This window comes from Cuculus canorus, chromosome 2 (genome assembly GCF_017976375.1).
Source record: "Cuculus canorus isolate bCucCan1 chromosome 2, bCucCan1.pri, whole genome shotgun sequence".
Lineage (NCBI taxonomy): Eukaryota > Metazoa > Chordata > Aves > Cuculiformes > Cuculidae > Cuculus > Cuculus canorus.
In genome coordinates, this window is record NC_071402.1 from 160,090,611 (window position 1) to 160,107,911 (window position 17,301).

General features: G+C 57.4%; 2 protein-coding genes across 5 annotated transcripts in view; one reads left to right on the forward strand and one right to left on the reverse strand.

The window, feature by feature from the left end:
* CCDC12 (coiled-coil domain containing 12) overlaps positions 1-309 on the reverse strand; it is a 66,536-nt gene extending 66,227 nt beyond the window's left edge. The window contains exon 1 of one of the 2 annotated variants that reach the window (XM_054059885.1): positions 146-309. In XM_054059885.1, the coding sequence (XP_053915860.1) occupies positions 146-268 (123 nt within the window). In that variant the 5' untranslated portion in view covers positions 269-309. The remainder of the gene's footprint in view (positions 1-145) is intronic. The other variant, XM_054059884.1, reaches the window with a different exon arrangement.
* A 547-nt stretch (positions 310-856) lies between these two features.
* Positions 857-17,301, forward strand: part of NBEAL2 (neurobeachin like 2) — a 35,648-nt gene continuing 19,203 nt past the window's right edge. For 2 of the 3 annotated variants that reach the window (XR_008448643.1, XM_054059295.1), the window contains exons 1-14: positions 2,753-2,809; positions 8,466-8,557; positions 9,604-9,768; positions 11,190-11,271; positions 11,354-11,475; positions 11,555-11,637; positions 12,976-13,061; positions 14,210-14,495; positions 14,566-14,672; positions 14,879-14,962; positions 15,061-15,144; positions 15,284-15,382; positions 16,459-17,030; positions 17,110-17,242. Coding sequence is in view for 2 of the 3 variants with exons in the window: in XM_054059295.1 (XP_053915270.1) it covers positions 2,768-2,809; positions 8,466-8,557; positions 9,604-9,768; positions 11,190-11,271; positions 11,354-11,475; positions 11,555-11,637; positions 12,976-13,061; positions 14,210-14,495; positions 14,566-14,672; positions 14,879-14,962; positions 15,061-15,144; positions 15,284-15,382; positions 16,459-17,030; positions 17,110-17,242 (2,037 nt within the window). In the remaining variant the exon portion in view is untranslated. Of the gene's footprint in view, positions 942-2,752; positions 2,810-8,465; positions 8,558-9,603; positions 9,769-11,189; positions 11,272-11,353; positions 11,476-11,554; positions 11,638-12,975; positions 13,062-14,209; positions 14,496-14,565; positions 14,673-14,878; positions 14,963-15,060; positions 15,145-15,283; positions 15,383-16,458; positions 17,031-17,109; positions 17,243-17,301 lie in introns of those variants that run through there. The other variant, XM_054059296.1, reaches the window with a different exon arrangement.

Sequence of the window (17,301 nt, forward strand, 5' to 3'; positions counted from 1 at the left end):
CCCTTCCATGCCGCTCGTTGCCCATCGATACGCTCGGCGCTTGATTCACCGTGTCGCGCTCGGCGCTCTCTGCGGGTCCCTCAGCGCCTCCAGCGACGCTTTAACCCCTCTCCCTCCCACCTCAGCCGCCCAAACCCTTTCCCACCTGCAGCGTGCGCTGCCTCAGAGCCCGCAGCCTCTCCTTCCGCCGCTTCGCCTCCTCCTCCAGCCTCCCCAAGTCCGGCCCGTCCGTCTCCTCCGCCTCCACCTCAGCCCCGGGCGCCGCCATCTTTGCCTTCCTTCCTCTCTCCCTTCATTCCCTACCGAGACCAGGCTCAACACTTCGAGCGCCGAGCGCATCGCTCGGCAACAAACCCCTACTCAAACCTATTGGGGGGGGGGGGGGGGGGGGGGGGGGGCGGGCAGGCGCAACGCATCCAGCGCCGAGCGCATCGCTCGGCAAAGCGCATCGCGGGGGGGGAGGGGGGGCGAGGGGGGGTCAAAGCCAGGCTGGGAGGGGGGGCGCATGGAAAGACTTCCAAATGCATGGGAAATCAAGAGTAAAAAGGCAAAATAACGCCATATCCTCATCCTTCGCACAGCTACGCTTATTCCCTTCCTTTCCCAAGGCGCGCAAGGCTCTGCTTGTTAAATTAGGGGGGGGGGTGTCTCATTAATTTGGGGGGGGGGGTATTTTACCTTTCCCACTCCTCTTTTTACCTTTCCATGGGAAAGGAAAGGATGGGAAGGAAAAAAGAGGGGTGGGAAAGGGCACCTCTACTCCACAGCAGGTACAGGGGGAGGGGCCCTAACACTGCCCCCCCCCCCCCCCCCCGTACCTGGGGGAGGGACCGTGATGGGGGGGGGGGGGGGGCGGAGCTGCCGGTCGTACCGAGCCGTGCCGGCCCGGCATGGCTTCCCGGGAGCGGCTCTACGAGCTTTGGATGCTGTACTTTGCTAAGGTGAGGTTGGCACCGGAGCCCCCCCCTTTCCCCCCCCTTTCATCCCCCCCCTGGAAGGAGAGAGCATCACTTGAACCACCAAACCTCCCTCCCCTGCTGCATCCCAGCCTGGGGTGGTCCCCACCCTTAGAGGCAAAGCAAACCCCCCCCCCCACCCCTCACCCCAAAATCCGTGACCCCCCCACCCCATATTCCCACCTTGGGGGCGCCACATCCCCCCCGGACCACTCTGCTGCACCCTAAAATCCTTAACCCCCCCCATATTCCCACCTTAGAGGACACCACATCCCCCCTGGATGCTCCCACTGCACCCCAAAATCCATGATCGCCTCCCCCCATATTCCCACCTGGAGGAGCGCCACATCCCCCCCGGACCACCCTGCTGCACCCTAAAATCCGTTACCCCCCTCCCATATTCCCACTTTGGGGGTCATCATATGCCCTCAGATCCCCTGCTGCACCTCAAAATCCTTGACCCCCCCCCATATTCCCACTTTGGGGGTCATCATATGGCCCGAGACCCCCTGCTGCACCTCAAAATCCTTGACCCCCCTATATTCCCACCTTAGAGGACAACACATCCCCCGTGGATGCTCCCACTGCACCCCAAAATCTGTGACCCCCCCCACATTCCCACTTTGGGGGTCATCATATGCCCTCAGACCACCCTGCTGCACCTCAAAATCCTTGACCCCCCCCCCATATTCCCACTTTTGGGGTTACCATATCCACCTGGACGCCCTCCACTGCACCTCAAAATCCTTGACCCCCCTATATTCCCACTTTAGAGGACACCACATCCTCCCTGGATGCTCCCACTGCACCCCAAAATCTGTGACACCCCCCCCTATATTCCCACCTTGGGTGCACCACATCCCCCCCGGACCACCCTGCTGCACCCTAAAATCCGTGCCCCCCCACATTCCCACTTTAGGGGTCATCATATGCCCCCAGACCCCCTGCTACACCTCAAAATCTTTGACCCTCCTCATATTCCCACCTTGGGGGCGCCACATCCCCCCTGGACCCCCCCACTGCGCCCCAAAATCTGTGACCCCCCCCCTTATTCCCACCTTAGAGGACACCACATATCCCCCGGATGCTCCCACTGCACCCCAAAATCTGTGACCACCCCTTATATTCCCGCTTTTGGGGTCACCATATCCACCTGGACCCTCTCTACTGCACCTCAAAATCCTTGACCCCCCATATTCCCACCTTTGAGGACACCACATCCCCCCTGGATGCTCCCACTGCACCCCAAAATCCATGACCCGCACATGGTCCCTACTTGGGGGTCACTACATCCTCCCCACTGCACCCCAAAGTTAATGACCCCCCTATATTCCTACCTTGGGGGCACCACACCCCCCTTTGACCCCCCTGCTGCACCCCAAAATCCATGACCCCCCCCATATTCCCACCTTAGAAGACACCACCTCTCCCCCAAACTCCCCCACTGCACCCCAAAATCCATGACCCACCCCCCGTATTCCCACCTTTGAGGACACCATATCCCCCTTGGACCCTCCCACCGCACCCCAAAGTCTGTGCTCCCCCCATTGTCCATCGCCGTAATGTCCCCATGGGACCCACCAACCCTTCTGCCCCCCAAAACAAAGTCCCCACACACACCCCCTCAGTTTGCTCTGTGGTGGGAACAGGGCTTGGAGCATCTTTGGGGTCTCTTTGGTGATGGATGTGGCCACCTTGGAATGAGCCCAGGTCGTTCCGGCCCCAATCAATCATTAAATAGTGGAAGCAGGTGCTGGAGATGGGAGGATGGGAACCGGCTGTGCCGGCGGCGCTCGGCAGCGCCGGCGGCGATGGTTGGAGTTGAAGTTATGAGGTGCCACGGATGGAGACAGGTGGGACATGACCTTAAATTCCCGCTACGGGATGCTGGGGAGAAACGGCTTTGGTGGAACAGGTCTTGAGGGGCTTCCTCAAGGGGCTTGGAGCATGCTGTGAGGTGGACATGGTCATATGGGGACACGTGTCGTGCCGTGTTTTGGTGGAACAGGTCTTGGGGGGCTTCCTCAAGGGGTTTGGGCCATGCTGTGGGGTGGGCATGGTCATATTGTAGTGCACCATGGGACGTCCATGGTTGTAGGAGGAGATGTGCCGTGCCATCAGGTTCTTCATGGTCATACAGTGGACATGAGCCGTGCCATCAGGTGTGTGTGGTCCTCCGTGGACATGTGTCAAGCCGTTGAGATGTTCACTTGGCCAAGGGATGGCTGCTGGGTCATCAGGGTGCGCGTGGTGGCACCAAGACAGGTTCCATGTTGTTTGGTGGGCATGAGGGACATGGACCACGTGTACATGGTCATATGTGACATCCTGCCATGGAGGAGACGTGGTCATATGGAGGACGTGTGCCATGCTGTGAGGTAGACGTGGTCATAGGGAGGACCTCAGTGTCACCTCCTCTGCCAGGTCCCACTGCCAAAACCACAATGGCCTTCACCGCAGTGATGTCCCCGAGGACCTGGTGAGGACACGGTTACTAGGATGCGTCAACCTTTAATGGTCCCACTACCAGGCTCATTCTGGGCCTTGAACCCAAGTGATGCCACCTGCTTGAGTGACACCTTGGTGGCACTGTCCCCACCATCATCTTCACCCCTGGTGGGATCAGACGAGCGCTGGAGCGATGCATCATCTCTGGTGGCTTCCAAATAGGACAGAGCTCATGTCACCGCTCTGCCGGTCCCCAAGGATGTCCCATGAGGTGACCATGCCATGATGGGGAGGACACCAGTCATGTTGTCATGGGGGAGGTGGCAAGGTGGTAGGAATCCAGGTGATGTCCCACCACCAGAACTCTTGGTGTCACTCCAATGGCCCTGAGAATACAACCTGGTGGCTTTGCCACCATCACTTTATGGAGGATCTGAAGTTCTCCACTACGCCGGCAAAGGGATGGAGGTGCCTTCACAACCTTCCCAGGCAGCACCGCGCCAGCCCAGAAGCCACCAAACAGGCTCTGCCAGCCGGCAACCGGCTGGGATGGGCACCGGTGGAGGCGGCCACCAGCAGCAGCTTGGAGATCTCCACACCCGAATGGGACACCGGCTCCGGGTGGGTGTGAGGGGGACCTTGGGTGGGGAGAAAGGTCGTTGAGAACCATCAAACTGGTTCCCCCTTAGGAACGGAGTTGGGCACAATCCGGTTCTCCTGGTGTTTGGAAGCACGTAGGTTGGATGCCCATCACCCCATGTGCTCCATCACCACCACCATGACCTTGCCTACAGCTTTGGCATGTCCTAGAGCGGTGGGGTGGGCGCAGAGGGCTGGAGGACAACTGAGGACACCCCAGCACCCCCAAAACCGTGCCGGACGAGCGGGCGCGGTGGGAGGAAGCGCCGTTGGGGCGCGAGTGACTTGGCATTTCCTGATGTTCAGGGTGGTTTCTCTGGTGGCTTTGCACAAGAGCAGAGCGAGGAGGCGGTGAGAAGTTGAGGGGGGACCAGGGGGAGGGGACAGAAAATACCAACAGTCCCCAAGCTGTCCCAGCTCGTGGCCCACCGGGGTCATGGATGGAGGTGGTGACCCCACCGAGGAGGTATCGGAGGGGTGGGAGGGGAACTGGATTGTTGGGGGGACATCAAGTTGTCACCTCCTCGACGCACCCTGCCGGATGCCATGGTTGGGGGTGGTGGTGGCTTTTGGGGAGGAATGGGTGGTGGGGGGGGAGGTGGTGGGTTGGGGTGGTGGGATCTGGAGGTCCTGATGGGGGTTGGTTTGGAGGGGATGGAGGGGCCAAGAGAACCTTTGGAGGTCCCCTCCGTTGTGCTGGTGTCGAGGAGGACGTGGGGCTCCTCGTGTCCCCAAGGAGTTGGGGATGGGGATCACCATGGGGAACGGGATGTCCCCAAGGGAAGATGGACCCTGCCTGGACTGGGGACACCCCCTGGGGGTGCAGTGGGGGGTTTGGGGACAGCGGTCACCCCAAGGTCCTACCTTGGGTTGTTCGGGGCTGTGGGTGACCCCAAGGTGCCCCGTTTGGTGCTGAGGGACATGGGTGACCCCAAGGTGCATGAGATTCTCAGGGTCATTGGTCACCCCATGGTGACACATTGAAGTATGAAGGAACATGGGTGACCCCACAGTGCTGTATTGGGGTGCACGGGGACGTGGGTCACCTCCAGATGCTGCGTGGAGGTATGCGAGGATGTAGGTGACACCACAGTGCCACCTGGGGTGCATGAGGAGATGGATGACCCCAAGGTGCTTCATGGGGACATGGGTCACTCCAAGGTTCGACATTGAGGTGCTCAGGGCTGTGGGTGACCCACAGGTGCCCCATTTGTTGCTGAGGGACATGGGTGACCCCAAGGTGCTGCGTGAGGTTCTCAGGGTCATTGGTCACCACATGGTGACACATTGAAGTATGAAGGAACATGGTGACCCCACAGTGCTGTATTGGGGTGCACAGGGACATGGGTCACCTCAAGATGCTGCTTGGAGGTGCTTAAAGATGTAGGTGACACCACAGTGCCACCTGGGGTGCATGAGGAGATGGGTGCACCCAAGGTGCTTCATGGGGTGAATGGGTCACTCCAAGGTTCTATCTTGGGGTGCTCAGGGCTGTGGGTGACCCCAAGGTGCCCCATTTGGTGTTGAGGGACATCGGTGACCCCAAGGTGCTGCGTGAGGTTCTCAGGGTCATTGGTCACCCCATGGTGACACATTGAAGTGTGGAGGAACATGGGTGACCCCACAGTGCTGTATTGGGGTGCACAGGGACATGGGTCACCTCAAGATGCTGCATGGAGGTGTGCGAGGATGTAGGTGACACCACAGTGCCACCTGGGGTGCATGAGGAGATGGGTGACCCCAAGGTGCTTCATGGAGACATGGGTCACTCCAAGGTTCGACATTGGGGTGCTCAGGGCTGTGGGTGACCCCAAGGTGCCCCATTTGTTGCTGAGGGACATGGGTGACCCCAAGGTGCGTGAGGTTCTCAGGGTCATTGGTCACCACATGGTGACACATTGAAGTATGAAGGAACATGGTGACCCTGCGGTGCTGTATTGGGGTGCACGGGGACGTGGGTCACCCCAAGATGCTGCATGGAGGTGCTTAAAGATGTAGGTGACACCACAGTGCCACCTGGGGTGCATGAGGAGATGGGTGACCCCAAGGTGCTTCATGGGGTGCATGGGTCACCCCAGGGTTCTACCTTGGGGTGCTCAGGGCTGTGGGTGACCTCAAGGTGCCCCATTTGGTGCTGAGGGACATGGGTGACCCCAAGGTGCTGCGTGAGATTCTCAGGGTCATTGGTCACCCCATGGTGACACGTTGAAGTGTGGAGGAACGTGGTGACCCTGCGGTGCTGTATTGGGGTGCACGGGGACGTGGGTCACCCCAAGATGCTGCATGGAGGTGCTTAAAGATGTAGGTGACACCACAGTGCCACCTGGGGTGCATGAGGAGATGGGTGACCCCAAGGTGCTTCATGGGGTACATGGGTCACCCCAGGGTTCTACCTTGGGGTGCTCAGGGCTGTGGGTGACCCCAAGGTGCCCCATTTGGTGCTGAGGGACATGGGTGACCCCAAGGTGCTGCGTGAGGTTCTCAGGGTCATTGGTCACCCCATGGTGACATCTTGAAGTGTGGAGGAACATGGTGACCCCACGGTGCTTTATTGGGGTGCATGAAGATGTGGGTGACACCACGGTACCACATTGGGGTGCATGAGGAGAGGGTGCCCCCAAGGTGCTTCATGGGGTGCATGGGTCACCCCAGGGTTCTACCTTGGGGTGCTCAGGGCTGTGGGTGACCTCAAGGTGCCCCATTTGTTGCTGAGAGACATGGGTGACCCCAAGGTGCTGCGTGAGGTTCTCAGGGTCATTGGTCACCCCATGGTGACACATTGAAGTATGAAGGAACATGGGTGACCCCACAGTGCTGTATTGGGGTGCACGGGGACGTGGGTCACCTCCAGATGCTGCATGGAGGTATGCGAGGATGTAGGTGACACCACAGTGCCACCTGGGGTACATGAGGAGATGGGTGACCTCAAGGTGCTTCATGGGGACATGGGTCACCCCAGGTTCTATCTTGGGGTGCTCAGGGCTGTTGGTTACCCCAAGGTGCCCCATGTGGTGCTGAAGGACATGGGTGACCCCAAGGTGCTGCGTGAGGTTCTCAGGGTCATTGGTCACCCCATGGTGACACATTGAAGTGTGGAGGAACATGATGACCCCACAGTACTGTGTTGGGGTTCACAGGGATGTGGGTCATCTCAAGATGCTGCTTTGGGGTACATGAAGATGTGGGTGACACCACAGGGCCACATTGGGCTGCTGAGGGACATGGGTGACCCCAAGGTGCTGCATAAGGTTCTCGGGGATGTTGGTCACCCCAAGGTGCCACATGGGGTGCTCAGGGTCAAGGGTCACCCCAAGTTGCTGCATTGGGTGTATGGGAATATAGATGACCCAAAAGTGCAGTGTTGGGGTTCAAAGGGTCAGGGGTGACACCAAGGGGCTGTACTGGGTGCTCAGGGACGTTGGTCACCCCAAGGTGCAGCTTTGGACTGCTCAGGGGTGTGCGTCACCCCAAGGAGCCACATTGGGGCACATGGATCACCCCAAGGTGCTACATGAGGTTCTCAGAGATGTGGGTCACCCCAAGGTGCCACATTGGGGTACGTGGATCACCCCAAAGTGCTACATGAGGTTCTCAGAGATGTGGGTCACCCCAAGGTGCCACATTGGGGCACGTAGATCACCCCAAGGTGCTACATGAGATTCTCAGAGATGTGGGTCACCCCAAGGTGCCACATGGGGTGTTCAGGACAACAAGTCACCTCAAGGTGCTGCGCTGGGTGCTTGGGGCCATGGGTGGCCAACCACCAGGTGGGAACGATGCCAGGAGGTGCTGATTGGTGATGGAGTCCACAGGTTCTGCTTCTCTGGTTTCTGGTTGGCCAAGAAGTTCATAGGTTGTACCTTTCTGTGTTCTGAATGGTCAAGGAGGAGTCAACAGGTTCTGTTGTTCCATATCATGGAGTCTACAGGTTGTTCTGCTCTGGGTTCTGATTGGTCATGGAGTCCACAGGTTGTTCTTCTCCAGGTTCTGATTGGTCATGGAGTCCATAGGTTGTTCTTCTCCAGGTTCTGATTGGTCATGGAGTCTACAGGTTGTTCTTCTCTGGGCTCTGATTGGTCATGGAGTCTACAGGTTGTTCTGCTCTGGGTTCTGATTGGTTATGGACTCCATAGTTTGTTCTTCTCCAGGTTCTGATTGGTCATGGAGTCTACAGGTTGTGCTCCTCTTGGTACTGATTGGTCAAGAAGTCCACATGTTGTACCGTTTGGGCAAGAAGTTCTACAGGTTGTGCTTCTCTCAGTGGCTCCCAGAGGTGTCCTCATACCTCTGGTGCCAATTGACCAATGGCTCCTGGGATGGACAAGGTTTGACCAGTCTGGACGCTGACTGGCTCATCCCTCTGGGGTGGTGGTCGCTGAGGGATCTGATTGGCCAGCAGCTCCAGCCCTCTTCTCACTCTAGCAGAAGGACCTCTCCTACCTGCAGCAGTGGCTGGAAGCCTTTGTTATGAACTTTGAGAAGATCATCGCTTTGCCCTCGCTGGAACCCAGAAGGTGAGGAGCAGCCCAGCACCCTTGGGGTGACACACCATGGGGTGGGGTGACACCCACAGTTAAATCTGGGCGTCACCATGCTGGTGGCTCATCCATTCTCCATGGTTTTAAACCATCTGGTCCTAAGCTTGAGGTGGGCTTTGGTAGTGGGAGAAATCATGGAATCATGGAATGGGTTGGGTTGGAAAGGAGCTTAAAGAACATCCAGTTCCATCCCCCTGCCATGGGCAGGGACACCTCCCACTAGATCAGGGTGATCCAAGCCTCATCCAACGTGGCCTTCAACACCTCCAGGGATGGAGCAGCCACCACTTCTCTGGGCAACCTCTTCCAGGGCTTCCCCACCCTCACGGTGAAGAATTTCTTCCTAATGTCTCATCTCAATCCTCCCCTTCCAATTTAAAGCCGTTCCCCCTCGTCCCATCACTCCAGGCTCTTGGGAGAAGTCCTTCCTCAGCTCTCCTGGAGCCTCTTTCAGTCCTGGAAGCTGCTCTAAGGTCTCCTCAGAGCCTTCTCTTCTCCAGGTTGAACAACCCCAACTCTCTCAGCCTGTCCCTATAGCAGAGGTGCTTCAGCCCTCAGATCATCTCCATGGCCTCCTCTGGTCCTGTTCCAACAGTTCCATCTCCTTCTTATGTTGAGGACTCCAGAGCTGAACTCAGGACTCCAGGTGGGGTCTCCCCAGAGTGGAGCAGAGGGGCAGAATCCCCTCCCTCCCTGCTGGTCCCACAGCTTTGGATGCAGCCCAGGACACGGTTGGTTTCTGGGCTGGGAGCTGCTCACCTTCCTGGCTCACGTTGAGCTTCTCACCTCCAACACCCCAAGTCCTTCTCCTCAGAGCTTCTCCCAATCCCATCATCCCTCAGTCTGTATTAAAACCACGGATTGCCCCGACCCAGGGGTAGGACCTTGACCTTGTTGAACCTCATGAGGTTCCCACAGCCCCACTTCTCCAGCCTGTCCACGTCCCTATGGATGCCATCTCATCCTTCTTGTGTCACACGATGGATCGTCACATCCTGTCCCCTCTGTTTTCCCCATCACAGGCCAGAAGAGTCGGTGTCCGAGATCCCGGTGCTGCCGCGGGAGGTGCTGCAGGTGTTGAGCCAACGGCTGGGACAATGCGTGGCCCAACTCCCGCGGGAAGAAGGTGGTGGAGGCAGCTTGGGACAGGCGCTGCTCCTCCTCAAGTTCTTCATCATCATCTGCAGGTGGGTGACACCCCATCACCACCATCCCAGCATCTTTCCATCTTCTCCACCGGTTTGGGTCCTCCTGGCACTGCAGGATCAGCCCCAGCTCTGCCCTGAGGTGGTGGCACTGGGCACTGAGGTGACCTCCCCATCTCTGAGGTCCTGTGCCCCTACAAGTTTGGTTTCTGAGCTTGGAGTGCCCTTTGCCGGTTCATGTTGAGCTTCTCCTCCCCCAGCACCCCAAGTCCTTCTCCTCAGGCTGCTCTCAATCCCATCATCATGAGGTGATCCCTGGCAGCAGCATCTTCTCAAAGCCACCACGTCCTTGGGGTGGGAGGTGTCCGTCCTTCTTCCCAGCCACTGATGAGGTTCAGCTGAGGACGTGGCCTGGCACGTGCCACCTGCTGGGTTGTCACCCCAGTCCATCACAACCCTCTCATGATGCAATAACATCCCAGAATCATGGAATTGTTGGGTTGGAAAAGATCTTTGAGATCATCGAGTCCAACCGTCCCTGTCCACTACTAAACCAACTCCCTGAGCACCTCATCTGCCCGACTTTGAAACCCCTCCAGGGATGGGGACTCCACCACCTCCCTGGGCAGCCTCTGCCACGGCCTGAAAACCCTTTCCAGGAACAAATGTTCCATAATGTCCAATCTAACCCTCCCCTGGTGCAACTTGAGGCCATCTCCTCTTGTCCTATCGTCTGTCACTTGGGAGAAGAGCCCAACACCCACCTCACCACAACCTCCTTTCCAGGAGCTGCAGAGAGCCATGAGGTCTCCCCTCAGCCTCCTCTTCTCCAGGATAAACACCCCCAGGTTCCTCAGCTGCTCCTCACAACCCTTGTTCTCCAGCCCCTTCCCCAGCTCTGGTCCCTTCTCCGGACGTTCTCCAGCCCCTCAAGGTCTTTCTTGGAGTGAGGGGGCCCAAAACTGAATCCGGGATTCAAGATGTGGCCTCACCAGCGCCAAGTCCATGGGGACGATCGCTTCCCTGCTCCTGTGGCCACCCCAGGGCTGATCCGAGCCAGGATGCTGGTGGCCTTCTTGGCCACCTGGGCCACCACTGGCTCATATTCAGCCGCTGTCAACCAACACCTCCAGGTCCTTCTCCTCCAGGCAGCTTTCCAGCTGCTCTTCCCCACGCCTGGAGCTGCACGAGGTTGGTGTGTCCCAAGTGCAGCTCCAGCACTGAGCCTGGTGGAACCCCATCCCGTTGGTCACAACCAATGGATCCACCCTGTCCAGATCCCTCTGCAGATCCTTCCTGTCCTGCCCTCCAGCATATCAACGCTCCCACCCAGCTTGGTGTCATCTGCCAATAAGAACCACCAAGGCACAAGAACCACCCCCGTGATGTGATGACACCCCACAATGCATCAACACCCCCTAAAATGCATCAGTTGATGCATCATCACCTCCAACTTCTTGCAGGAACCTGGAGAACATCCAAGAGGACAAAACCCCCGGCTTCATCCTGGAGGTTCTGAAGCTACTGAGGGTCTGTGCCAGCCAGGTGAGTTTTGGAGGTGCTCAGCCAAAGGATGAGAGTGGTTTTTCTTTGGGTGGGAGGTTGATCTACTCCATTTCTTCAACAGCTGAAGAGGATCCAGGAGGATGAACGGAGCAGGGCGCAGCTGGAGAGCACGATGCTCCATGCCCTGCATCTCTGCGAGTGCCTCTTTGACCCCTACCAGACGTGGCGGCGGCAGCTGAGTGGGTGAGTGAGGACCTCACTTTGCACCCCGAAACCTCCCACCTTCCTCTTGTCCTCCTCACTTCACTCCTCTTTCATCCAGGGAAGTCATCAGCGCCAAGGAGAAGAGTAAATACAAGTTTGCTCCAGCGCCTTTGCCACCGGAGTTTGGTGCCTTCTTCCAAGGTAAAGGGATGTCCTGCTCCACCATCACCGTTGTTGCTGGGCTTGGGCTGCGGCAACAGGATCTGGGGTCAGGTAGGACATCAGGGTTAGAGAAGAGCAGCTGGAGAGCTGCCTGGAGGAGAAGAACGTGGAGGTGTTGTTTGACAGTGGCTGAATATGAGCCAGAAGTGGCCCAGGTGGCCAAGAAGGCCACCAGCATCCTGGCTTGGATCAGCCCTGGGGTGGCCACAGGAGCAGGGAAGGGATCGTCCCCCTGGACTTGGCGCTGGTGAGGCCATACCTCGAATCCTGGGGTCAGTTTTGGGTCCCTCACTCCAAGAAAGATCTTGAGGAGCTGGAGAACGTCCGGAGAAGGGACCGGAGGTGGGGAAGGGGCTGGAGAACAAGGGTTGTGGGAGCAGCTGAGGGCCCTGGGGGTGTTTATCCTGGAGAAGAGGAGGCTGAGGGGAGACCTCATGGCTCTCTGCAGCTCCTGGAGAGGAGGTTGTGGTGAGGTGGGTGTTGGGCTCTTCTTCCAAGGAACGAGGGAAAGGACGAGAAGAAATGGCCTCAAGTTGCACCAGGGCAGGTTTAGATTAGATATTAAGAAGAATTTCTTCACTGCAAGAGTGGTGAAGCTCTGGCAGAGGCTTCCCAGAGAGGTGGTGGAGTCTCCATCCCTGGAGGGGTTCAATAAATGTGTAGATGTGACACTTTGGGACATGGTTTGGTAGACACGGTGATATTGGGCTGATGGTTGGACTGGATGATCCTGGAGGTCTTTTCCAGCCTTTATGATTCTATGGGATCCATAGAGCATCCAAAGGCGAGCAGAAGATGCCGTGGTGTGGGGATGGGATCTGGGAGCTCCTGTAGGATCCGTGGGGACTTATAGGACTCGGGGCCAAGTATGTGGTTTGAAGGCAACCCTTGGATCCTCGCCCTGCCCTAGGATCACCGTGTGATTCCAGGTCAAACAGAGGATCCTGAAGCAAGGATGAAGTCCTTCATGACCTGAAGACCCTACAAAAACCAATGCAAAGGGGATTTTTTTTCTGGGGAAGCCCCAAAAATCCCCTCTCTGAGGCGAAAGCGTTGCGAGAAACCACCTAAAACTCCCAACGAACCCAACGGCTCGTAAATCCCCAATTCTATTTTTGATCAACCCCCCATTTTTTTTAGACAGAAAATCCTTCCCTGTTGCAACAAGGGGCAAAAAAATTGAGCATCTTCATCTCTTCCATCATCAACAGGTCCCATGTCCATGGGGGCTGAGTTTTGGGTAGAAAAAGGCATTTTTTAGCCTATTTTTTTACCGCTTCCTCCCTAAAGTATGTCTCTCCCTCCTCATCCTCATAGAGAGTTTCCAAGCCGGAGAGCAGCTCCCCGAAAGGCTCCAGCTTCGACTTGTCCATCTTTTTGGTGCCATCCTCTCCGGATCTAAGGTAGAGTTGGGAATTGGATGGGGAGGACTTGGGTCATCATCATCATCCAAGAGAGAAACCTCAAAGCTTTATTTATTCCAAGCGAGAGAAACGCTGGAATGAAACTTCATTAAAAGCGTATTGAAAATTTCAGCCCTAAATTCGGTGGATTTCACCTTAAAAGAAAGAATGAAATTAAGGAAGGGGTTGAGCTGAAGCTCGTGGTGAGATGGTTCTGCTCTAGATGAAGAGATGGAGGGTTCCCTCAGTCGGTTTGTAGGTGACACCGTGTTGGGTGGGAGTGTTGATCTGCTGGAGGGCAGGAAGGATCTGCAGAGGGATCTGGACAGGTTGGATCCAATGGTTGTGACCAACGGAATGGGGTTCCACCAGGTTCAGTGCTGGAGCTGCACTTGGGACACACCAACCCTGTGCAGCTCCAGGCGTGGGGAAGAGCGGCTGGAAAGCTGCATGGAGAAGAACCTGGGGGTGTTGGTTGACAGCGGCTGAACATGAGCCAGCGGTGGCTCAGGTGGCCAAGAAGGCCACCACCATCCTGGCTTGGATCAGCCCTGGGGTGGCCACAGGAGCAGGGAAGGGATGGTCCACCTGGACTCGATGCTGGTGAGGCCATACCTCGAATCCTGGTTCAGTTTTGGGCCACTCACTCCAAGCAAGACCTTGAGGGGCTGGAGAACATCTGGAGAAGGGACCAGTGGTGGAGAAGAGGCTGGAGAACAAGGGTTGTGAGGAGCAGCAGTCCTGGGGGTGTTTATCCTGGAGAAGGGGACACTGAGGGGAGACCTCATGGCTCTCTGCAGCCCCTGGAAGGAGGTTGTGGTGAGGTGTGTGTTGGGCTCTTCTCCCAAGGAACAAGAGATGGGATGAGAGGAGATGGCCTCAGGTTGCACCAGGGCAGATTTAGGTGTGCCATCAGGAAAAAGTTCTTCATGGAAAGAACTGTCAAGCCCTGGCAGAGGCTGCCCAAGGCAGTGGTGGAATCTCCATCCCTGGAGGACTTCAAAAAGTGTGTAGACAACATGGCGCTTGGGGACATGGTTTGGTAGGCACTGTGATGTTGAGCTGATGGTTAACCTGGATGATCTTAGATGTCTTCTCCAACCTCAATGGATTCCATGATTCTATCAAATCTCATCTCTCTCCGTCAGCCCAACGCTCTTCGGGCCGTCACGCCGCCGGCAGTGGAGGTGCTGCTGGAGCTGCTGCGACGAGGAGGTGGAGAGACTCCACCAGTCCCCGGGTTGCTGGAGCTGGTGCTACGCAGCGTGGTGGCCGTGGTCCATGTGCTGCACGGCAGCAGTCCCGGTGTTGGCCCCATGCCGTTGCGTGTCCTCCTGGATGGTTACTTCAGGGTGCTCAATTCGGACCTTCCCGTCACTTCCTTGGCACCGGAGGCAGCTGGTGGCCTCATCGCTCTCCGTGTGCTCATGCTGGGTAGGTGGGTGGGGTTGGGGATGGAGTTGGGGACGTGGGATGGGTACCGAGCTTCTCCACCTCCCTGTAGATGCCATCCCGGCCATGCTGAACTGTGAGGATCGGCCGGTCCTCCAAGCCGTCTTTCTCAGCAACAACTGCTTCGAGCACATCATCCGACTCCTCCAAAACAGCAAGGTACCGTGGTGGTCACCTTGGTGTCCCCTCTTGGACACCTTCATGTCCATCCTCACCCTTTCCTGGCTCTGAACAATGCCATGATGGGGCAGCCAAGGTGCAAAACCATCCCTGGGCTGGAGACCTTCTGTAATCCCCTTTCCTCTTCCAACCACCCCATCCTTGGTGCCGTTCTCCGGGGCTGATGTCCATCCCGTGTCCCACAGCTCTACCTCGGCAGCTCGCGGGAGGTGCCCAAAGCCCGGGATGAGGTTCTCACACAACCACCAGATGGAGAAGGTCTCCAGCAGGTATCGTGTGGGGCCACCCCATAACCAGACCTCTGGGTGTGGTGGGCTGTGTCCCACCAGCCTGGCTTGGTGGACCCACCACCCTCATGTCCCTGTAGGTCTTGGGCAGCAGCTCCGATGCCATCGCAGTCCATGCCGTTGGCGTGCTCACCGCCATCATGAGCAACTCTCCTTCAGCAAAGGTGGGCAGTGGACCAGGATGGGGAGGACACCTCAAAAGTGGTTGAGTTGGGAGGGTTTTCACACCGTGAGGTGCGCTGAGGTGGAAGCAGCGCGTGGTGGGGCTCCGTGCAGGGTCCTACATTGTCTGGGTGCTTTCAGGAGGTCTTCAAGGAACGCATCGGCTATGCCCACCTCTACGAGGTCTTGAGGAGCCAAGGCCAGCCCACCCAGCGCCTGCTGCAGGAGCTCCTCAACATGGTGAGCACACCCGTTTCTCCTCCACACCAAGTGAAGCCCTCAGTGCTGGTCTTTCATGGTGAAACTTGGTCCCCAGCAGACTCATTCCTGGCCTCCTAGTCCTCTCCACCCTGCTAGGTCCCATCAGCTTCTTCCCAAGGGAGGCTGAAGCCATCTATGGGTTGGAGTCACGGTCACCTTTGAGACCTTTCTGATGTGGTACTGCTTGCTCTGGTACTGCTGGAGGTGCACATCCAAGGTGCTTGATCCATGGGTATCTCCAAGAGCCTTGATGGGTGAGGGTCTCCAAGGCCCTTGATTGATCAGGGTCTCCAAGACCCTTGATAGATGAGACTCTCTGGTGAGGGTCTCCAAGACGCTTGATCCATGGGAATCTCCAAGATGCTTGATCCATGGGAGTCTCCAAGGCCCTTGATGGATGAGGGTCTCCAAGACCCTTGATAGATGAGGCTCTCTGGTATGGTTGATGCACAAGGGTCTACAAGACCCTTGATCAATGGTGATCTCCAAGAGCCTTGATGGATGAGGGTCTCCAAGAGCCTTGATGGATGAGGGTCTCTGATATGCTTGATGCACAAGGGTCTCCAAGACTTTTAGTGGATGAGGGTCTTTGATATGCTTGATTCATGGAGTCTCCAAAGTGTTTGATGTGCGGGGGTCTCCAAGACCCTTGATCAGTGAGGGTCTCCAAGGTGCTTGATCCATGGGGGTCTCCAAGAGCCTTGATGGATGAGGGTCTCCATGGCCCTTGATGGATGAGGGTCTCTGATATGCTTGATGCATGGGGTCTCCAAGGCCCTTGATCAATGGAGGTCTCCAAGGTCCTTGATCCATGGGGGTCTCCAAGATGCTTGGTCCATGGGGGTCTCCAAGGGCCTTGATCCATGGGAGTCTCCAAGATACTTGATCCATGGGGTTCTCCAAGACCTGTGGTGGATGAGGGTCCCTTGATGCACACAAGTCTCCAGAGGCGTTGATACCCGACGTCTCTGCTGCCAGCCCAGGGTGTCCCCAGGAAGGATCCATCCCTCTCCAGAGGGTTGAACCCTCCCCACTCAACTCTCGTCTTTTTTCAGGCAGTGGAGGGCGACCACAGCTCCTTCCCGGTACGTCCCATCCGCAACGAGCAACCTCTGCTCATCCTCCTGTCTTGGTTGCCGGCATTGACGTGCCGGGAGCTCCAAATCTTCCTCTCCAACCGGCTACGGCGACTCTGCGAAGCCTCCTTGCCCAGCCGCCTCACCTGCGTCAAAGCAGGGATGGTGGGTTGTCTTCTGGGTGCCCTGGCCACCGAGCCAGCGCTGCCGGTTTCCTGCTCCGAGAACTTGCTGGAGCTCCTGCAGGCGTTGGGCAGCGTCTCCATCCGTCCTGGTGAACTGCGGCAGCTGCTGCGGCTGCTTCGGCAGGACCAAAGTCGAGGACCTCATCCCTACACGGCACTGGTCATCCGGGCGCTCTCGGGGATGGCTCGGGTTGAAGGACCTCCTCGAGCTTTGCAGAGCTTCGACTTAACACCTGGGATGGCGGGGATCATGGTGCCCACCATCCAGAAGTGGCCTGGTGGTGCCTTTGCCTTCCACGCCTGGTTGTGTCTCAGCGAGGAGGAGCTCGAGCCACCGGCGAGACCCAAGAGGAGACAGCTCTACAGGTGATGCTCAATGGAGGGACCTGGGAGGGCTGAGGGGAGGATGAGGAGAGGTGACACCACCGTGGTTCTTCTCCACCAGCTTCTTCACAGCCGGCGGGACAGGCTTTGAGGCTTTCTTCACCACTGGTGGGGTGCTGGTGGTGGCCGTCTGCACCAAGAAGGACTACATGACAGTGGCGTTGCCAGAGGTTGCCTTCAACGACTCGGCTTGGGTGAGCATCATCTCCAGCCCCATCAGAAGAGGCAACGAGGGCAACCAGGATGCCTGACG